This window comes from Kogia breviceps, chromosome 6, assembly GCF_026419965.1.
Source record: "Kogia breviceps isolate mKogBre1 chromosome 6, mKogBre1 haplotype 1, whole genome shotgun sequence".
In the NCBI taxonomy this organism is placed as follows: domain Eukaryota; kingdom Metazoa; phylum Chordata; class Mammalia; order Artiodactyla; family Physeteridae; genus Kogia; species Kogia breviceps.
This window is the reverse complement of record NC_081315.1, coordinates 53,371,045-53,394,285: the sequence shown is the minus strand read 5'-3', so window position 1 is coordinate 53,394,285 and position 23,241 is coordinate 53,371,045. Positions and strand designations below refer to the sequence as shown.

The window sequence follows — 23,241 nt, the reverse complement described above, 5'->3', positions numbered from 1 at the left end:
GGTTACTCAAATTTTTATCACCTGAATCCTTTCCCACTGTCATTTCAGCATGCTTTACTCTCATTCAGTTTAATCCAAACAAAGCAAAACAAAAGCCACTTTTGACCTATACTTCCTTTACTGCCTTATCGTTTTTTCACCTACATAATAACTTATTTTGCACTTCTACCTCCATTTCCTCACCTGTGCTTTTTTCTGGCCTCTGCTCTCATTCGCCCAAACAATTGTGGATAAGGTTATTGAAGCCTTCCCATATCATTAAATCCAAGACTTTATCCTGTTCTCACCTCACTTGATGAGTACATCCTGATCTTAATAAGGACTTGGCACTGTTGAATACTATCTGTTTCCTTCCAGAAACACTCTGTTGGCTTTCCTTAATTTATTCTTAACTGTCTTGCTGCTCCTCTCTCTCCTTTTGTTAGTTTATTTTCCTCTACAGGGCATTCAGTGTTGTAGTACCTCAAGCCTTGTTTCTAGGCCTTCTTCTCTTCTCATTCTAAACTGAGTCCTAGCAATCTCATCCAACCAGCAGCTTCATTTATACCGACAACTCCTGAATAAATATTTCTAGGACAGACTTCTCTGGCTTAACCCAAAATGGGGTTGATTTGCTTCCAATATATCTGCATTGAATTCTAAATTTTCCCAGGGATGAAAGTCATCGCCAACCATCCCTCCAAATTCTAAATAATAACAAAATAACAGAAAACACTATCGCCCCTTTCTAATCTAGCCTCAAATTCTGTTGATTCTACCTCCTAAAAAAATCTCTCAAATCTTCCTTCTCTTCATCTCCATTGTCATAACCCTACTCAAGAAGTCTCTCAATGTAGTTTTTTTTTTTTTTTTTTTTGCTCAAGAGTCTTTTTATTTCCATAATAAAATTTAGCACTAAAGAGGACTAGTTATAGTTATTTGGGTTTAAAATAATATTTATTAACACAACTTTTAAAATCTGGTGTTCCATAAGACGTTAGTTTCAATTTTCAAAATTTGCTATTCTCTCTTTATATAATCTAGACATATGTAAGTCTAAACATCATTTTGATATTTAGTCTGTAAACTTATTATTGTATCACTTAATGCATAGAGCATAGCACAGTGCCTGGAACACAAAAAGCACCTAATAAGTGTTTGTTAGATGAATGAATAAGTGTTCAAAGTTAGTTTCTTTTCTCTTTTATTTTCTCCCAACTTCCTCTAAATAAAAACTAAAGCTTTCCATTTTGGTAGTTAGGTGTTACTCCTGATTATAATCTGTAAGATTTCACTCTATGTATTTAGGTTTCTAATCCACTCAGAATTACACAATATGGATGATGGTTTTGACTATTAAGAAGATGAAGGCAAGATTCTGTAAATATGGACAGAATCCCTAACATGTCCACAAATTGTGATTTGTAGTAGTGATAAAACAATCTCCAGGATTGTTTTATCCTGGAAAAAACAATCTCTAGGATTCCTAAATCTTGCAGAAGTTCCCTTCTCTTTGATACTCCAGGTCCATAGAGCCAAGCCAATCAGATTTTTTCCTGTTCTTCCCTTTTTTTGGTGAGGAAAGGGTTTTCTAGGAAATACTGAACTTTCCTTTCCCTAAAAGTAGGCCAGAGTAAACAATCAAACTTTAATTTTTGTTTGTTTGTTTTTTTTTGCGGTATGCGGGCCTCTCACTGTTGTGGTCTCTCCCGTTGCGGAGCACAGGCTCCGGACGCGCAGGCTCAGCGGCCATGGCTCACGGGCCCAGCCACTCCGCAGCATGTGGGATCTTCCCGAACCGGCGCATGAACCCGTGTCCCCTGCATCAGCAGGCGAACTCTCAACCACTGCGCCAACAGGGACGCCAAACAATCAAACTTTAAATGCAATAATCTTTAATACTTTAAACCAGCTGTTAAAAACAAAACAGGTCCAAAATGGAGTCACTTATGCTAAGCCCCACATCACCAAACCTAATTACACTTTTGGGCTTTTGCAGAAATGGAATCTTAAACTAGTCTATCAGGAATTACCTGATCAGCACTAGTGAGGTAGTCTTCCTGATAGACCCCAACTACGCCCTAAAGGAAAGCAACCTTCACACAAGCAATTCACTTTTTGCTAGTATGATTTCCTTGTCCCGCCCTCTTCTGCCTATAGAAGTCTTTCATTTTATACAGCTACTTTTTACCTGCTAGATGAGATGCTGCCCAATTCCTGAATTGTTGGATAAAGCCAGTATCTTTAAATTTTACTCAGTTGAATTTTTTTTAACGCAACTAATCTGAATGTCATTTTTCCCCTTTAAGTCATTATCAGTCTAAGATGAATGCTGAAAGGATGATTGACATGATCTTTGGGGTTTGCTTTAAAATATTCCAGATATTTTAAACGAGAGACGAAACAAGAATGAAAAATGTTGATACAATTTCTGAAATTCTAGAAGTTTATTATAGTTTTCTTTGAGATTTTCCACAATAAAAACTTTTAAAATTTTAGCTTTTTCTATTTTTCACTTTCTGAACTTCCTTGAGGGGTCCTGGCCACAGGAGGAGGAAAACTGCACAACCATTCTTTCGCAAACCTCTGCCTGTCTACTCCTGAATCCTCAGGAGAGGCTTTAATCTTTGTTATACAGGTTTCACCTGCTGTCCGAAAGCAGAGCATTCCTATGAAACCTTTTGGAAGCCAAAATGGCATAAAGTGAGGAAGCAATTACCCTAGAAGACATCTTACTAAGGAAATAAAGCACAGATGTTCAAATACACAGTTCAAAGTTAATGGCAGGGAGATGCTGAGTACAGTTTCCCAAGACGGAGCTTGGCTATGCCACTGCAGCCTCTACCACGGCTGCTGCAAAACAAACGCTGACTATTTTAAATTTTCACCTTTTCTCATAAAAGTGAAAATCACATTTCTTTCCACTAGCAAAAATAGGTACTAATATGGGTCTTTCGTAAAAGCGAAGTGGCCTGTTGTGAACTTTCTAACAGCGGAGGAATACCTGTATTCGTTATTAACATATAACAAGTATCTATAGATTTCATTTTAAAACAAAGAAAGCTGGCTTTCCGCACATAACCCAAGCTGCGGGGGGGGGGGGGGGCGGGAAGGGGGTTGTTATTAAATCTCCGCCAGTATTATCCCAACCTCTTTTTATAAGCAGAGTATCACAATTCCTTCCAGGAACGGCCCTTTTGCCCCTCAGGTCACAAGACTGGGGAGAAAGTGCAGAGCGTCGGTAGATCTCCGTTCCAGGGCTCAGCCCTCCAGAGAAGGAAACCTCGTCCTCTTCAGGCCTCAGTTTCCACCGAGTGAGAGAATAACCGGGCGATCACACCGGCCCCCGGCCCCTCCCGGCCCGCGGGCAGCCCCACCCCGCCCCGTGGGCGGAGACGGGGCGGAGCAGCGCGCTCTCCTCCGCCTCCTCCCGACTCGCCACTGCCCCTAGTGCCGGCGGCGCATGTGCCCGGCAACCCCTCCCCGGCCCTGGATTCCACTTCCCCTCCGCTCACGCTGCAGCCGCAGCCGCCTTCAGGCCCCGCGCCGCCTCCGGAGTCCATGGCCGGGACGCGCTGGGTGCTCGGGGCGCTGCTCCGGGGCTGCGGCTGCAATTGCAGCAGCTGCCGGCGCACCGGCGCCGCCTGCCTGCCCTTCTACTCGGCCGCCGGCTCATTCCCCTCGGGAGTCTCGGGCCGTCGCCGCCTGCTGCTGCTGCTCGGGGCCGCCGCGGCCGCCGCCTCTCACACGCGGGGCCTCCAGACTGGGCCTGTGCCGGCCGGGAGGCTGGCGGGGCCTCCCCCAGCGGCCGCCTCAGCCGCCGCCGCGGCCGCCGCCTCCTACCCGGCCCTGCGCGCCCCTCTGCTGCCGCAGTCGCTGGCGGCGGCGGCGGCGGCGGCGGGCCCGGCGCGCGGTTACAGCCAGGTACGTGGGCGCCGCGCGGGGTCGCGCGCGGGACCCTTCCCCGGCAGTGCGCACGCGCCTCCGCGCCCCTCCGCGTGCGCCTCTCGTGCGCGCCCGGGGATCCGCGGCACGCGCCACAGCCCCCCGCCCGCTCCCACCCCGCCAGCCCAGTCCTCCTATTGGGCCCCAGAACAAGGGACGCTCTCTCAGCGCTCGGGTTTTCTCCTTGTTTTGTTCTCCTCTCGAGTCTCTGGTCGGTTGGGCAGTGTAAGTGTGGCTGGGGGTGAATGTTGAGGCCTTGTTTCCCGCCCGCCCATGGTAGGTTTTGTGAGGCTGTTGACGCCCCCACCGCGCATCTCTGTCGCTCTCCGCCCGCTGGTGGTGAAGTTGGGAGGCCGGACCCCCCGAGGGCTGGGACTCACCGTGCCGCTGGAGCACTAGGCCTGGGCGGCCCTTGGTGCGCCTCGCGGCCCGCTGCTACGAAGGTTCACGCACACACTTTCGTGGGCTGGGTTCGTGGGGAAGGAGGCTGGTCCCCAGCGCTCTCCTCGCTCTCGTGTCCCTTGGGAAAGGCGGGCTGCCCCAGTTACTGAAGGTCACCTCTGTACCTTCACTTCCTCTGACAGAAGGTCCTTTAGGACCATGGGTCACCGCTGATGGGAAGGACAGTTTGGAGACTATGACATTGGGGGAGGGGGACCGAGGAGAGGAGGCGTCTGGGGCTGAGGCGATCGTTTGGGGACCCAGGAGTGAGTCTACAGTATTTTTTTTTTTTTTTTGAGTCAGTGTGTGCTTTAAGTATTCACATTGCAAATATTTTGTGCCTCGTAGGAAGCTTTCTTTTCTGCTTGTTACGTGGCATCTCGGAAATGTCCGCACACTTTTTGACTACCATGTACCTGATGCCTTGGGTCATATTTATATTAATTCAATTTGTGCTTCTCCTTGAACTTAAGGAAACTGGGAAGCTAATCAGCATGGCTGCTGTCTGCCAGTGGCTGAGCTAATTGATTTGAATCCTGGCCCAATACTTTCTGCTGCCCTTTTCAGTGGAAGCTTGTGATGCTTATGGAATTCTGGGAAAATGGGGAATGTTGCCCTTATTAACGACAACAACAACAAAAAACTGTCTCTAATAAGCTTTTGTGACCTGGTTACTCTCTTTACTTGATTATTTTTTTCTGTGAATTTGACTAGCATAATGATATCTGTTGAGCCTCTGCTAGTAAGTAAGCCTCTGTGCTTACTTTTATTATTGATTCCACAAGATTATGTGTAAATTTCCATGAAAATGATGGGGATATACAAAGGAGTGAAGTATCTCTCTCCTTAGCCCAATAGAGTGCAAGTCACTTGACTTAAAGCCTGAGTTGTCTTCCCATGTTGATAATTGAAGTGCTTGTTGCATTCTTATTAGATAATGTATGAGGCCTCTGCTAGAGGTTTACATTTATCATTGACTCCTTAAAATTAGACATAAGTCTTCGTGTAAATGGTAGGATGGTACAGAGGAATCTATTTCCTTAGCCTAGTAGAGTGCAAGTCTTAAAACCTGAGGTGTTTTCCCTGGTTATGGTTGTGGTGCTTGTTGGAATCTTATAACATTCCGGTTTTTGTTTAGTGTTGTAAAATAGAGTTCTTTGGGTATGGCTCAGGCTCCTGTTACCTCACACTACTGCTGTTGCCTTTTATGATCTTTCCCTTATTCAGATGGTCTGACATACCAGTTGACAAATTAATCTTTCCAGGCATCCTGCTGTCTTGTTGATTTACACACTTCTAAATGTCTTTTATTAGCTTCCCTTTGCCTACCAGGTTAACGACACACACTGAGCTCAACACTCAATCCCTCTGCTATGTGGTACCCAGTTTTTTTTTTGCCAGCTCATCTTCTTTGGCTCCTAATTGTACCCTACAGTTTAGCCAAATGGAATTATTGCTGTTTTGCAAATGGGCTTCTGTTCATACTGTTTCTTCCCCTCACTTCTCAAACTGGAATGCCTATCCTTTATATATTGCTCTCAGAATTCTAGCCTTCCTTCAAGGCTCATCTCATATCATGTCATGATTCTTCTGTTGGTGCTCTGTTTTGAATTTCTATAATATCTTGTATCTTAATTATAGCCCTTAAAGCATCTGCCTTGTGTGCTTGTCTTATCTGGATGGTAAGATTTTTGAGATGAGGGCCTAATTATGGTGTGCTGTGATTAGGAGATACATATTTGTTAAATTGAAGGGACCCCTGTTATCCTGCTTTAACTAAAACACTATTATGAGGTATACTTCAGGACTGATGAATTTAAAAACAAGCCTGGAATAAAATTTATGTCCTACCAAACTGTTGCTTTAGGATGTACAATTTAAGCCAAAATAGGATGAGTTAGATTTGTGAATTTTACTTCTTGCCTCTGGAATACTAATGGTCCCCAAAGAATAATATCCAGGGTGTTAATTTGTGGAAATAAACTTTGAAAACAAATTTTCTAAGTAGGTTGTTCAAGAAATATTTCTTCATTTCTCTTGGAAGGAGTCCAAAACTACCTACCTGGAAGACCTTCCACCTCTGCCTGAATATGAATTGCCTCCGTCCAAGTTAGGAGAGGAAGTGGATGATGTTTATCTCATTCGAGCTCAAGGATTACCGTGGTCGTGCACTGTAGAAGATGTGCTTAGCTTTTTCTCAGGTATATTTTATGTATGTTTTGAATATGTAATTTCGTCTGACTGAAAGGTAGTCCCATAAAATTCAAGTTAGGCTATGCTGTAGACATCTTATTTGATGCATGGGAATTGTCTCATTCTGGATGGTTTACATATGCATAGTGGCATAATGTGTTATCATTTGTCATATATACCAGGTTGAATACCGAAAAAATTTTATTTTATTTTATTTATTTATTTTTTAACATCTTTATTGGAGTATAACTGTTTTACAATGGTCCGAAAAAATTTTCATGTTAAAACTACATGATACAAAACTCGTTTTCTCTGAAGTTTTAATATGTACATATCAAAAGGTGAAACCTGTTAGTGGGAATATGTTAGTGAGAATATAGGTTGAGTAGCTTTTTATTTAATAACATACATTTAGAATACAAGATCACTAAGCAAGTGATACAATTTCCTTAATAACGTGTTTGAAGGTTTATGCATCTGTAGTTAAAGTTTCTGTATCTGACTGATTTTTAATCTTCCTCCCTCTTAAGAAGGTTCTAGAAGATGTTGCCTTAAATGTTATAAAACATTTATAAACATTTTTATAACATTATAAAAAATGTTATAAAACAATGTAACACTGTATTATAAGTACCTGATGTGCATTTGTGTGGATCAAGCAGTTTGTAAAGCCACTTACATCTTCAGCTTGCTCCCAGTATAAGTAGTGTGCAGTATGGGGATGTCTTTCTTTGGTAATGAAAAGGGGGAAAAGTTAAATTATTCTTATAGGAGATATATTAGAGTTCTTATGGATATGGTCATAATGAAAGAAGACACTTATGCATAAACCATATTTTAATTCCTTAAGTGATTTGAAACTGATTGTAGAAGCATTTGGAAGTCCATATTGCATTTTGTATTGAGCCTAGCCTGATTTGCCATTTAATGATCAGGGGGTCATAAGCTTTTGTGCTAAGGTTCACTTATTTCTCCACTTGGAACATTTTAGAGACTACCAGCTCATCAGCATTTGGACGGCTTCAGTGATGGGGGTTTGTGTAAGGAAAATGACAGGCATTTTGGATCTTGCTTTGTTTTGGTTTTGGAAGATTGCAATTCTAGTGACTTGTATGATTGATCTAAAACTTTGCTTTCTGGTTTTAATTGATTTTACTCACATACTTTCAGACTGCAGAATTCGCAATGGTGAGAATGGAATCCACTTCCTCTTAAATAGAGATGGGAAACGAAGGGGTGATGCCTTAATTGAAATGGAGTCAGAGCAGGATGTGCAAAAAGCCTTAGAAAAACACCGCATGTACATGGGGCAGCGGTATGTGGAAGGTACGTGAAGTTGTGTTATAGCTTTTCGGGTTCATTACATTGACTGTACTTTTCAAGGCAGCTCATTTGATCCTGTGTTTGATATTATGAATAATGAAGTAGTTAGATACTATGAAAAACCCTTTTCCAGAGTGTGAAAATGAAGCACACAAATAATCTCAGTTTTTTATCTATAAAATGAGGGTGTTGACCCAGTTTACTTCAGAAGTTTTGATGTTACAGCTGGCGCATAGTAAATACTTGATAAATGTTATTTATTATTTTCTCCAGAGAAGTACATAAGGTTAAAAATACTAGTTTTTAGATTTCTGGATAAACCCACCCAGTGTGATTATTTTTTTAATGGCTTCTTCCTTTGTTATGTAAATATTGCATACCTTTTGTGCTTTTTCTTAGTATATGAGATAAACAATGAAGATGTGGATGCCTTAATGAAGAGCCTGCATGTCAAATCTACACCTGTGGTAAATGATGGCGTGGTTCGTTTGAGAGGACTTCCTTATAGTTGCAGTGAGAAAGACATTATAGACTTCTTTGCAGGTGCTTTTCAGTTATATCGTGTTTGGGGCCTCATATCTTTTCCCCCCATCGTTTCCTTCTTTATCTTAGGTGAACCTTTTCCTGGTAACTGCATGCAGTTATATTAGGTTGTTTAGGGGAGAACTCTTCACTTGGATTGCCAATATTTATAGATTATATAAGTGTTTTGACCTAAAACACTGATCTTTGGGGAGTGTCATATTTCAAAATAATTTAATGTGGAGTTTTTTTGTTTGTTTGTTTTGTGTTTTTTCACTATTGAGGAAAACATCCTCTCATGAGAGTGGCTATATTTGTCTTAGACAATAGCAATTTATATGATATAAAAGCATTAACACCTAGGGAATTCCCTGGCAGTCCAGTGGTTAGGACTCTGCTTTCACTGTTGATGGTGCAGGTTCAGTCCTTGGTCAGGGAACTAGGATCCTGCAAGCTGCACAGCACGGCCGTTTTGGGGGAAAAAAAAAAAAATTATCATCTGATTCTTAGGGGTAAAATATGCACCAGTAGTGATGTTAGTCTAAATCTCTGTATACAACTAATGGCAAAAAACCGAATTGTGTGTTTTAGATGGACTGCTTGGACCCTAAATGTTCTGGGAATGTGTGGGTGTTATTAGCTTTTGGCTGCATAATAATTTTCTTCCCATTAGGCATGTATTCAGCTTTGGGACTGGCAAAATAGCCCCACAATTTTACTAATAAAATTAAAAAGAAATTCTTAGTACGTGAATGAATGTTTTAAGTCTAAGAATAAAAAAGCTCCTTTTAGCACTAATTTGTAATAATGTTTTGACATCCTAGGACTGAACATAGTAGACATTACTTTTGTCATGGATTATAGAGGGAGAAGAAAAACAGGAGAAGCCTATGTGCAGTTTGAAGAACCAGAAATGGCCAACCAAGCCCTTTTGAAACACAGGGAAGAAATTGGCAACCGGTGAGTGAAGCAGATACTAACGATGCAGAATGATCATATTGGCCAATACACTGGGTCGTTTTGGTGAATGCAGTATAATATAACTGTAAAATTATCTAAACACAGAAAAAGTAGAGTAGTATGATGAGCTGTCAAATGCCCATCACTTAGATGAACAGATTCTTAACCTTTGTTGTATTTGCTGCATCTGTTATTTTAGAATGCCTCTTTAAGAAAACATTTTTATATGATCCCAATATTATCACATTTAACAAAATTAGTGATAATTTTTCATCTAGTGCCAGTCCGTAATCACATTTTCCCATTTATACCCAAAATGTCTTTCTCCAGTTGCTTTTTTTTTCCCTCACCAGAATCTAGACATGGTCCATATGTTGTATTTGATTGTTATGCTTCAATTTCTCTTCAATTAGAGCAAATCCCCACTTCCTTTATTTTTATGTTCCCTCCCCCTTTTTATTATTATTATTTTTTCTTTTGGCTGCACAGAGCGGCTTGCGAGATCTTAGTTCCCTGACCAGAGATTGAACCCAGGCCCGTTGCAGAGAAAGCATGGAGTCCTAACCACTGGACCACCAGGGAATTCCCCTCCCCCTTTTCAAGATGCAATTGACTTTTGAAGAATTTGAGTCAGTTGTCCTGTACAATGTCTCATGTTCTGTGTTTATCCTTTTGCTTCCTCACGGTGTCACTTAACTTGTTCATTTGTATCCTCTATTATTTCCTGAAAACTGGAAGTTAGACCTAGAGTCTTAGAATGATTCAGGTTAACAGTTATGATATAGATACTCTATAGGCAATACTGTATACTGCATATCACATCACGCTAGGATACACGTAGTGATAGATTGAGTTCATTTGTGTTGTTTAGTTTTCTTTATTTCTTTTTCTGTTTTATTCTTTTTTTGTTTGCTCATTTGTGTTTTAACTTTGGGGGAGTACTCAAAAAGTGTCAAATTTTAATTCATTGTCTTGCTTGTTTTCTGACCTTTTTTCTTTGAAGTTTAAAAAAGTCATTCCAAAGTCATTCTATTTCAGGATCTACGTATAGAATTGGTTCAAAGGTCTTTATTAAACAATTTTTAATGAAGAAAGTACATGCAAAACGCACATCCCCCCCATTAATTTTCTTTCAGTAGTCTTCATATTTTCTTATAACTGGGAACATGTCAGTAATATGTTTTTATGTGGGAACATCAAGGCAGTGTATAGATCTCTTCAGTAAATTAAGAAATGTTGCACATCTAGGTCTGTAAATGCAAAGGATTTGTACAATTCAAGCTTAATAACCTAATTTGGAAAAGCATTGTTGAGAAAAAGAAAACTGATTCCAGAAGCTTGGATTTAACAGTTCTACAGCCAAACAGATAGCAAGTTAGAATTGACATTTAGTTCATTAATTCTCATTAGCCTCTTAGTGAAGTCCTGGGAGAAGTTAGCTCCTCATATACTGTGACTTTTAATATCTTAAACACATATGATTAATTTTCACAGAATTGAATTTTAAGATCTCAAGAGATTGATTGTTAATCAACTGTAAAAAACAAAATGAAACCTTTCTTACTAGATTCTTTTCATACACACAGTTAACCTTTGCATATTTGTCCGCATGAAGCAAAACAGGGCAGAAAACATTGTTAAAATGTATATGAAGAAAACTTACCTTGGGGAGGATTAAATCAGTGACCTGCTCTGTTGAGAGTACTTTTTCATGGGCGAATATCTATTTCCATTCTTACTTTATGCCACCTGTTGTCTTTGGACACTGTGTTTGTTAGCTATCGGAAATAATATGTATGCATGTTTTATTTTAATTTATTTTTAAAAAAATTTTGGCTGCGTTGGGTCTTCGTTGCTGTGCACGGGCCTTCTCCAGCTGCGGCAAGCAGGGGCCGCTCTTTGTTGCGGTACACGGGCTTCTCATTGCGGTGGCTTCTTGTTGCGGAGCACAGGCTCTAGGCGCACGGTCTCCAGTAGTTGTGGCTCGAGGGCTCTAGAGCGCAGGCTCAGTAGTTGTGGCGCACGGGCTTAGTTGCTCCTCAGCATGTGGGATCTTCCGGGACACGGCAAGATCCGCCTGCATTGGCAGGCGGATTCTTAACCACTGCGCTACCAGAGAAGCCCTGCATGTTTTATTTTAAAAGAGTTCAATGTAAAGTTACTTTGTACCATTTATGCCTGTTCACTTTTGCTTCGACATAGATATATAGAGATATTTCCAAGCAGAAGGAATGAAGTTCGAACACATGTTGGTTCTCACAAGGGAAAGAAAATGGCATCTTCTCCCACTGCTAAGTATATAACTGAGCCAGAAATGGTCTTTGAAGAACATGAAGTAAGTGAGGATATCCGACCCATGACGGCTTTTGAAAGTGAGAAGGAAATAGGTAAGGATTTGCCTCTTATGGAAACTCATTGGGTCTGCCTTGTACGTTTTGATATTTGTTAAAGAAAATTTTTTTTTGTATGACCATGTTGTATCAAATTGTAGATTATAGGACAAAGGAAATTGAGTTAAATGTTTAATATGTCTTTGAGTGTGGTACGTGCTATGAATACAGTCGTCCCTCAGTATCCCCAGGGGATTGGTTCCAGGACCCACCATGGATACCAAAATCCATGAATGCTCAAGTCCCATAGGCAGCCCTCCATATCCACGGGTTCCACATTCACAGATATGGAGGAGGGTTGACTATACATGCAGAAGGTCTTAATTATTTCATAGGTTTTTTAAAAAAATTTAATCATTTTTGCAGATTGTGTGTCAAAACCTGGGTTGCACATATATAACAAAAAGAAGTAAGATGTCAACATTTAAACTTAAGATGGGAAAAGATGTGTGTAGAGAGCAGGATTGTTGACTAAAGTAAGGTGTTTTGTTTGCCTCTGTGTTTAATTATTCCTTTGATTCTTAATCCCAAAGCAACATTTGGAATCTTTAAAGTTTGATAAATACTTTTTAAGTTTGTGCTCTCGGATTATCCTGTTACCATATTTATTCCTTTTTTTTTTTAAGTGACTGTAACCCAGGGAATTTCTCTTGTCTTTATTTTTTCGTTCATAATCATTTTCCTGTCTCTCAGTTGTTAGAGAAAGGTACGTTCTTTTGTAATCTGGTAATGGTTTGAGATACTAAATCCTTATGAATGTTCAGGTGATACTTGTTAGGCAGCAGAAATTTCAGATCATCTTGGCTTTTAAAATTGAAACCCTCTTCGTTACTAGGGTATTTCAAGAGTGAGGGTTTTGTCATAAAGGTCATTCCTAATTATAATCTGCTAATAACTTTTGAAGTGTTTATGTTCTTTACAGTGCTTTTTGTCCCACTTCTTAGAATTGCCTAAGGAGATGTCAGAAAAGATTCCAGAGGCTGTTGATTTTGGAACTACATCTTCACTACATTTTGTCCACATGAGAGGATTGCCTTTCCAAGCCAATGCCCAAGACATTATAAATGTGTGTGGCAGTAAGATATCCAATCTCAATAGCTTTGAACAAAAGTTCTAAAGATTTGAACTTCTATTTAGGGAAGGTAGAGAAGAAAAATATAGTATTTCTGCAGTATCTTTGGACAGCAAGGTGGCGTCTCCACAGTTGTGGGGGCTTGTTTTATTTTCTTTGGCTGAGAGGTGTGGGTTTTATTACATTTTAAGGTCATGTGTGTAATGGATAATAGCATTTCATAGGTGCAAAATAATATGGCATGGGTTAAGTATTCAACGTAAAAAAGCTTGGTCTTTCTCTAAATTAGTTCAACCCATTCATTTTTTGTTTGTTTGTTTTGTTTTTTTTTTTTTGTGGTACGTGGGCCTCTCACTGTCGTGGCTTCTCCCTTTGCGGAGCACAGGCTCCGGACGCGCAGGCGCAGCGGCCACAGCTCACGGGCCCAGCCGCTCCGCGGCATGTGGGATCTTCCCACACCGGGGCACGAACCCGTGTCCCCTGCATCGGCAGATGGATTCTCAACCACAACGTGGGCTTCTTAGTTGCGGCTTGCCAGCTCCTTACTTGCGGCACATGGCCTCCTTAGTTGTGGCATGCGTGAACTTTTGGTTGTGGCATCGAGTCAGGGCCCCCTGCATCGGGAGCACAGAGTTTTATCTTTTATCCACTGTGCCACCAGGGAAGTCCCTCAACCTATTCATCTTTGAGTTTAAGAAAAAGAGACTCCAAGAGCATTTGTCACAGGGCAGTTATATACTAGACACAAATCTAGTAGTCCTAAATGCCTGGAGTTATCATTACACCATATAGCCTTCTTGCATCCAGCTTCCCTGATTTTTGAGAAAAGGAATTTTTAAGATATTTTCATTTTATGATAGATACTCTATGAAATGAAAAGATGAAATAACAAAGTCCTTATTGACTTCCTGAACTCCAGGATGTGTGCTTAAGGTAGATCCAAATCTAGGATCCAGTTAGTAGTGGGGCCTTGGAATTAGTTAGTACTGGGGCCTTAGAATTGTCTTTATTATTTCAAAAAACCTATTAGGAATCACATTTTTACCCAAATGAAAGTTTCACAGTCTCATTAAAGAATTGGTTTGGTTTGGAATATTAACCACTCAGTGTGGTAGCTCTGTTTAGGTAGTGCTGATAAGAAACTTATTATCAGCTCCATGTTTGATTAAAACATGGTAAAAATAAATTATTAAGAAATGAAGTGTAGGGACTTTACTGGTGGTCCAGTGGCTAAGACTCCGCACTCCCAATGCAGGGGGCCCAGGTTCAATCCCTGGTTAGGGAACTAGATCCCATGTGCCACAACTAAAGGTCCCGCATGCCACAAGTAAGATCCAGTGCAGCCAAATAAATAAATAAATAAATATTAAAAAAGAAAAATAGAGGGGCTTCCCTGGTGGCACAATGGTTGAGAGTCCGCCTGCCGATGCAGGAGACACAGGTTTGTGCCCCGGTCTGGGAAGATCCCACATGCGCGGAGTGGCTGGGCCCGTGAGTCATGGCCGCTGAGCCTGTGCGTCCGGAGCCTGTGCACCGCAACGGGAGAGGCCACAGCGGTGAGAGGCCCGCGTACCGCAAAAAAAATTAAAAGAAAAATAGAAATGCAGTATATTTGATGGACAGTTTTTAGAAATGGGAGAGGAGGTGTTTGGGAGGAATAATAAAAGTGGTCCTTGTTGGTATAAAGAAAAGTTTGATAACTATTGTATGTTATTGTATTGTATATATAGTTTAAGTTCTCTGTGAACAGATATTTGAAATGTAACTGTGAGTTCTAAGAAGATCAGAAGAGCCAGCAGAGGTGGTAGATGTGTAACTACATTGTTGCTTAAAGAGATTTCCTAAAAATAAATTTATCAGGTGTATGAATCAAAGTCTGAAAGAAAAATGCAGAGCCACCAGACTTCTAGAAATTGACCTAGTAACATGTTCCTTTTGGCTTCCTTTGTTTGTTGTTTAGTTTTTTGCTCCACTGAAGCCTGTAAGAATCACCATGGAATACAGTTCCAGTGGGAAGGCCACTGGAGAAGCTGATGTGCACTTCGATACCCATGAGGACGCTGTTGCAGCTATGCTCAAGGATCGGTCCCACGTTCGTAAGTGCTGCACATGGTTTTTGTTGTTATTTTTGATGTCTGTCTTTGTTTACAAATGCCTTTCTCTGTTTCTTTGTGGGGTTTTTTGTTTTTTTTTGTTTTGAGAAAAGCCAACATAAAGCACTTGTATTGCAGCAATAAATCTTGAAACTCATATGTAGTGCAGGGGGGTAGAGGTAGGAGTGGGGGAGTAAGCAGCAGTTTCTCTCACCAGATCACTACACAGAACAGCAAAGGGATGAGAGGGGGGGAAGGAGAAGCCAGGAAACTGAGTTCAGCAGGGGGAGCTGAGCATCAAAAAACAGGAGATGCTGAAGCTGTGATAACCAGTAGCATTTTCTGAAGACAACACTTAGGGATTTGTCATGATGGCTGGGCTTTCGTGGGTGTTACGTGTCTACAAACAGTACCTTCAATTTAACTTTCGATTAAAGTTCTTAAAAGTTTGGAAGTGGAGCTTGGATAGCTGTGAGATTACAAAAGTCCTAAAAAGCCAGGTCCTGAAGAAGACTTCAGAGGTCCCTGCTGGCCTGGGGACAGACACCTGTAGTGTCCAACATCTCAGTGAAAACGATCTGCTTTCAAAAGGCAGAGGGTTAAGAACGGATCCTTTTTTGTCATTCTCAGACCATAGATATATTGAATTGTTCCTGAATTCATGTCCGAAAGGAAAATAAGACTTCCAGGGATTCCAGAAAATAAGGTAAATTTAAGAGGTGCAGTTGTGTAAATTATTTTCAGTTCATAAGTTAATCATTAACTCACAAATTTATAATACGGTTGAAAACCATTCTCTTTTTAATAAACATCAAACTAATCATGATAATTGAAGCCTGACTATAAGGAGTGAAATTCTCCTGGGAAATAGGATTCATTATGATCGTATAGTGGCTTTGAGTATCTTCCCCATTAGAATCTTTTTGCGTCATTCCCAACATTCATCATGCTATGTGCTTAAAAAGAACTTTTCATCTTTAGTAGCTGTATATTATAATACACTGAAAATGTGCCTTGTGTTAGCTTGTCGTCCTATAAAATTTACACACATTTCCTCCGTTCTAAGATAGTTTTTAGATATTTGAAACCAGGGTGTGTCATGGATTTATACACTTAATGTAACACTGCTTCTTTTCCTGAAATGGTGTTAGTGAAAATTGTTGTCCTAGGAAGTACATAGATTTCAGAGTTTTATCTGTGACAAATCAACTAAATATGTTTTGATATCCCTTCCCTGATTCAGTGCTATGTGTTCTCTTTCTCCCCATAAAATCTTTTAATATATTGTATTGTGATCATTTTTCTACATGTAGTGGGGCATTCCTTTAAGACACTTACCTGTAGTGATTTCTAGAAAACACATGGGGCATTTCTTTACTATAGTTGTCATAGGCTACTTTTGGATATAAAGTCCCACAATCTCATGGGACTTAAATATTTACATTAGCTAAAATCTATGCAAAGTATATTCTGTGCCCAACTCTGAAAATCTGCTATCTTCATACCAGGCTGCAAACACTAATGCCTAACTAATTTTCTTCACCTTAGCTTAATTGGTTTGTCAGATAACTTGCAGTAAATTAGAAAGAAAAACTATTGAATTTGTAGTTTTAAATGGTATGGGAATGTGCACAACACTTTTTCACATTGAGTAAGCATGCAACATTTTTTGTTTTATTTTCAGGATGAAGCAAGAAGCATTTCATTTGCACATCTTTCTTGGACATGAGATCTAAAGTTCCAGTTTTTTAGCAGCAACTGCTAGAGAAATCATTTGGGGGTTTTGGGTTAATTGCTTATAAGAAAAATTCCATAGTGGACTGTTTAGAAAGAAAAAGGAAAGATTCAGTTTAGGATTATGAAATAAACCACAGATTTACTTTTTTGTTTAAACTGTCCAGGATCTGATTAAAAAATCTGGTCTTTATTTTATATGATTAAACACTTTTCATAGATGACTTGTGACCCAGTGTAAAGACTACATATTTTTATTCAGCACTGTCCTTTAAAATCTTTCTCCCATTTTAAAAATGATCTGTTTGAGGTTTTGCTTTTTGCCTGTGAATTAAGAACTCTGATGTGAAACTTTTCATGGAATGAAATACTGATTATTTTAACCAAATACTCACCAAAGCAAGGAAAGGTTTCAGACCTTTGAACCATTATGGTTTGGCAGAGTTATTTTAATTTTAGGTGTATTTGGTTACTTAGGTAGATAGGGGTAGGAATTTTAAAAAAACAATCAAAACAAAAAATACCACAGGTTAGTGAGTGTAAATGACAATAATTTGGCAGTTTTATGTCTTTAGAAATGTTTTGCCTTTCTAAGCCTTGTGCTACAGGCATTTAACATTGGTGCCTGTATAGTTAAGGAGGCAATTATATAGTCTTAATGTAAAAGTTGTCTGACCCCTGTCCCCCCACCTGTTTTTGATTTTGGGGTAGACCTTAAGGTGTGTGTTAGTCTCAATACTATGAAGTGACATGTCATAACAGTCCTGACTGGTAAGGACATTAATGGCTTCACTTGAATTTAAACCAGCTCTAGATAGGAAAAAAATCTGAGTCTCCTTATTTGCTTTTTCAGTGCGGTAGCACATCCCATATTTTAGAACAAGTAGGGGTGCCTTGCTTAACTAAAAATAGCATTTAACGTATAATCGTGTGAAAGGATTATGGATAAAGCTGTATTTCTGTCACATTGTGGCAGTACTTTCTGCTTTAATATTAAACAGCTTGTTATTTAAATATTGGATCGAAATGGCTGGCTTCAAAATGTAGTCATTAATAAACTAACTTTATGTGTACCTGTGTAGGAGAATCAAAGTCCTGTATGTTTTCTTTGCCTTGTTCCTGTTCTCAGGGTGACGACTGTCATGTGGTTACCAGGAGATGCAATTCTAGTTCTTAAAGTTTAATTAGCCCAGATTTCTGAGGGGTGGTATCTGGAAGAGAGATTATGTCTTCTCTCACTTAATACATAACCATCTTTGATTACCAGCTAAGATACGGAATCACTGTACTGTAAGTAGTCAATAAATGAAGGCTTGTTTCAGGCTGAAGATTACCTAAGAGTATTTATTTTGGAGTGTGTGAATCAACCTAGTACATTTTTATTACATCAAGTCCTGGTGTATTATTATAAGAAGAAATGGTTAATTTGTAGTTGTGTTTGCTTTTATCATCCTATAAGAGCATGATTCAGTCAACCAGCTTAACATCTTCCGTATTATGACCTAAATGGAAATGTATTTTCATACGTGGTTGAATGTATTGAGCTATAAGAACTGGTGTCTATAGCTGTATGAGCTACTAGAATGTGATCTTTTCTTTCTCCCTCTAGCAGTAGGTCTGTGGAAAAAAATCTGTAGTGTTGATTAGGATTGGGGTTGGTGAGGAATTAATTCATTTGCAATTACTTTATTTTAAACCTAATGAGGGACTTCCCTGGTGGTCTAGTGGTTAAGACTTCGTGCTCCCAATGCAGGGGGCCAGAGTTCGATCCCTGGTCAGGGAACTTGGTCCCGCATACCGCAACTATAGACCCGGTGCAGGCAAATAAGTAAATATGTAAAAATAAAAATAAAAAAGATAATGAGTTTCCCTTGCACATCTCTGAAAAGAATGAGAGCAAAGCATTAAGATATTATGTGGTGGGTAAGCTTGAAGGGTGTATCTTCTTGTCACACTAGTGGCCAAGTTCTCAGAAAAAAGGTGGGCATTCTTGGGAAGTCATCTTATGAATTCATATACTTTCCTGTACTTCCTTTAGTAGGTTATTGCTCATAATTTACGTTAGTAAATGAGTAACTGCTGACAAGGCAAATTACTAGAAAGGGAAGAAAAACAGATAATAGAATAAAAGTAATCTTTTATTTTTATCCAATCTAAAGACATACTTCTCCCTCTTAAAATTTGACAAGACTGGATTATGCATCATCATTTGCTATTGAAAGAAATAATAACAGTGAGTTTTGCTCTTCTCTTTGGGTCCTCCTTGTCTTTATAATTTCCTTTGTGGTAAAGCTCTCAGAAATAGTGGGATTGGATATGTCCAGGTTCCCCATATCCTGCTTTGGCTAGCTCAAAAGAATTACAAGGGAAGACACATAAAGAGCATGTAGATACCAAAGAGAAGATTGTTGAAGATTGTGATCTGATCTGATATACTCACTTTTGCCAGAGAATTAAGCAGACCCTTTTTTTTTTTTCTTTTTGGCGGTACGTGGGCCTCTCACTGTCGTGGCCTCTCCTGTTGTGGAGCACAGGCTCCGGACGCGCAGGCTCAGCGGCCACAGCTCATGGGCCTAGCCGCTCTGTGGCATGTGGGATATTCCCAGACCGGGGCACGAACCCGCGTCCCCTGCATCGGTAGGCGGACTCCCAACCACTGCGCCACCAGGGACGCCTAAGCAGAACCATGTTGTGCTTGTGTTTTTACTTCTGGGTGAGATGCTTCTGCCAGGTGGCAAAGGAAACTGATTCTGATGTGGAGCAGTAGGCTCTAAAATCCTTCTCACTTCTGTGATGTGGAGAGAAAGAAGCAGGAGAAAGCCACTTCCATCTATGACATTTTGAGGCAGTGACCCTGCTTATTATTAGTTAACATGCCCTACTGGCATCCTCTGCCCTAAACAGTCCCTTAGCAGATTCTCACTTGGAGATTTTTCTCTGGATTACATCTTGATAATTTTATAATTTAAAACGTTCCATTATTTTGAGAGTTTTCCCTAAATTATGTGAAAGGGTTCACATTCAATTAGTAGGACCTGTATTATAGAGTAAAATGGCGTATCTCAGCAGTAAAGTGCCTAAGTTCCAGGGCTTTGAAAAAAAAAATTGCTGTAATGTAGTAGGAATACATTTTTCCTGCCTGAATTCAGCAGATCAGAAAATAAATCTCTGAAGTTTGTACGAAGGGAATAAAGCTGCTATAAACATTTGTGTGTAGGTTTTTGTGTATACATAAGATTTCAGCTCATTTGGGTAAATACCAAGGAGTGTGATTGCTGGATCATATGGTAAGACTATGTTTAGTTTTGTAAGAACCTGCCAAACTGTCTTCCAAGATGGCTGAACCATTTTGCATTTCTACCAGCAAAGAATGAGTGTTCCTGTAGCAACTCATCCTTGCCAGCATTTGGTGGTGTCAGTGTTCTGAATTTTAGCTATTCTAATAGGTGTGTAGTGATACTTAGTTTTAATTCGCAGTTCCATAATGTGCAAGATGTTGACATCTGTATATATTTGCATCGGCATATTGTCTTTGGTGAGGTGTGCAGATCTTTTGCCCAGTTTTTTTGGTTGGGTGGTTTTCTTACTGAATTTCAGGAAGAGGATATAGGAAGGTTTAATTTGGTTCTTAAACCTTGATGATACAAAAATAAATAGAATAATTTAAAAATTTTGTGGTTTTTCTTTTTAAAGGAAATAAAATTCAAAAGATATGAAGGGCTATACAGTGAGCAGTTTCCTTCCCATCCTATACTTTAGCCCCTTAGTTCCCCTTCTCAGGCAACCCAGTCATTAGTTTCTAATGTAAACTTCCAGTGATTTTACTGCATAGATAAGCAGATATTAATAGGCATTTTCATTTATTTTAAAAATAAATTATAGCATATTATGCATACTATTCTGTACATTTCCCATTTAATTACATCCTAAATATTTTATATCTATATAAAATCCTTTCTCGTTTTTTAAAATGATTGTACAGTGTGGGTGTATTTAATTTAACCTGTCCTTACTGATGAAGATGTAAATTGTTTCCAATCTTTTGCTGTTACACTGCTGAAATGAATTACCTTGTATAAATTTGTATCATTTTGTACATACATAAATTTCTCTGTAGGATAAATTATCAGAGTATGTGCACTTGTAATTTATATCTAAAATTCAATTGATACCTATAATTTGTTTTTCCTTAGTTTGCACCAGCAATGCAATGCAAGTGTCCATTTCCCCATAGCCCCCCAACACAGTGTATTAGCAATCTGTTCTTTGCCAATCTGTCAAGGTTAAAAAAAAACAGAATGGTATTCTCTTATGATGGAGCATTTCTTCATATTTAAGGGGTTTGGGGATTTTTTTCCTATAAATTTGTCTTCATATCCTCTCCCCCTTTTTCTTTTTCTCAATCCCCATCTACTTATCCTCATTAATTTTAAAGCAAATTCAAGACAGCATCATTTTATCTGGATATATTTCAGTGTACATCTCTTTTAAAAAAGAACTTTAAAAAGTACCATCATTCCTAAAAATACTAATGTCTTATCAAATATCTATATGAAATGTCATTTTAAAAAAGTATATTTGAATCATTATCTGAACAACAGTCCACACATTGCAATGTTTATTATGTCTCTTTCCCCTGCAACATGTTTTAATAAAAAAATTCAAGTATCTGGAAAAGTTGGATTAAAAATATGCTTATACCTACCACCTAGATCCTACAAGTAACATTTTGCCATGTTTTCTTCATCATGCATCTGTGCACCCATCAGTCTTTTTTCTTTATGTGTGTCAAAGTTGTAGACATCTATACTTGAATCTTAAGCTTTGTGGCATCTATATCATTAAGTAGACTTCTTGTTCTTGAGGTAAAATTTACAGTGAATTGAACAAATATTAATTTGATGAGTTTTGACATACAGCTCTGTAACCCAAACCCCTTACAAGCTATGGAACATTTCCATCACATCAGAAAATTTCTGTAGTCAATTCCTGTACCTCTCCCATCCCTTCTTATTAGGATTTTGTCTTCACCATAGATTAGTTTGGCCTATTCTAGAACTTCATAGGAATGAAATCAGTATGTATTATTGTGTAAATTTCTTCCTCTCAGCATGTGTTGAGATTCATCTATGTGTTTCGGCTCTTTGTTCCTTTTAGTTGTTGAGTAGTATTCCATTGTATGAATATGCTACAGTTTAACCTTTCACTTGTCGGGTGAACAGCTTGTGGGCGCTGGGCTGTTTCCAGTTTTGGGCTATTATGAATAAAGTTGCTGTGAATATCCTGCGCAAGGCTTGTGGACCCATGTTTTAACTTCTTTTGGGTAAGTACTTAGTAGAATATCCTAAATTGCAAGGTTGATATATTTTTAATTTTACTAGAAATTGACATACCCTTTTCCAGAGTGGTCATCCTGTTTTAAACACCCACAAACAATATGAGAGTTCCAGTTGGCCACATCCTCACCATCTGATGTTTTCAGCCTGTAATTTTAGCCATTCTGTATGTAGTGGTATTTCATTGTGGTTTTCATTTGCTGTACCAATAAATGATGGTGAGCATTTTTTCGTAAGCTTATTGACCATTCAGATATCTTTAGTGAAACTGAAGTGCCTCTTTCTTATTTAATCTTATGTTTCCCCTTCCATTTCTTTTTTCCCTTCTTATTTGCTGAAGAAATGCAATAAACCTTTAGAGGTTTTCCACAAGCTGAGTTTCGCTGATGGCCTTTCAGTGATGTTAAATGAGCACTTTTCTATTGTGTTTGGTCTTTTTTCTTAATTAATTGGCTTAACTGGCGGGAGACCTTGCAATGAGCTGGCTTTAAATACTGCCCGCCCACCCCTCGACAACTTGTCACTTTATTTGCTTGTCATGGCAGAAATTGTTTTTATGTGGTAGATTTCTTAAATCTCCCCTTTTATGGCTTCTAGGTTCTGTGTCAGAATTATGACATTCCAGTGAAATGATTTTGAAAGCATCTGGTGATAAAGCATGAAGGTGTGTAGCCAAGGTAGACTAGAATATGGACAGCTCAGTGAAACCCACAAGGATCACCAAGGTACATTTAAGAATAAGCTTTTCAAATGATCCAGACTAAATTTGAAGCCTGTGAAACTTCACAAGTATATTCAGACTTGTGATCCCAAAACATGCTTGGTTCTAACTGAAATAAAGGGGCTCCTCAACCTTTCTGCCACTTGATGACATTTGGGAATAAAGACCAGAACTGAGAAACCAAGTTATTCAGAATTTTTGATAGGCTGGCTGTAATTCCATCCATTTCTTGGCTCCTCAAGAGAGCAAATGGGGGAATACAAGTGATAATATTGGGCTAATTTTTAACCTGCTCTAATTTACAGGAGTAAACTATTTGTGATAGATCTTATAATTGAATAATATATCTAATATATATAATATAATATATATATATATCTAATCTATATATATAATCTGCTGAAAAGCAGCACCCCCAAAATGGCATGGTGGTACTGCTGCCTGGAGACTTGTTCAGTCTTTCTACCCCACTACCCATCAGAGTCCTGAGTCATCTCTCTTTACCAAGCTTAGTTATTAACTCAGGAATCTG

General features: G+C 39.3%; 1 protein-coding gene across 2 annotated transcripts; it reads left to right on the top strand.

Moving 5' to 3' along the window:
• Positions 1-3,456: 3,456 nt before the first annotated feature.
• On the top strand, positions 3,457-21,938 carry GRSF1 (G-rich RNA sequence binding factor 1). Of its 2 annotated transcripts, XM_059065783.2 has the most exons (10): positions 3,458-3,903; positions 6,410-6,566; positions 7,729-7,884; positions 8,281-8,424; positions 9,228-9,363; positions 11,566-11,750; positions 12,698-12,819; positions 14,786-14,921; positions 15,549-15,624; positions 16,603-21,938. In XM_059065783.2, exons 1-9 carry the CDS (start codon positions 3,541-3,543, stop codon positions 15,596-15,598), a joined length of 1,449 nt encoding a protein of 482 aa, XP_058921766.1. In that variant the 5' UTR covers positions 3,458-3,540; the 3' UTR covers positions 15,599-15,624; positions 16,603-21,938. The 2 variants fall into 2 exon arrangements, with proteins under 2 accessions (XP_066891910.1, XP_058921766.1); XM_067035809.1 differs by lacking the exon at positions 15,549-15,624 and having other exon boundaries at positions 3,457-3,903.
• Positions 21,939-23,241: the final 1,303 nt, after the last annotated feature.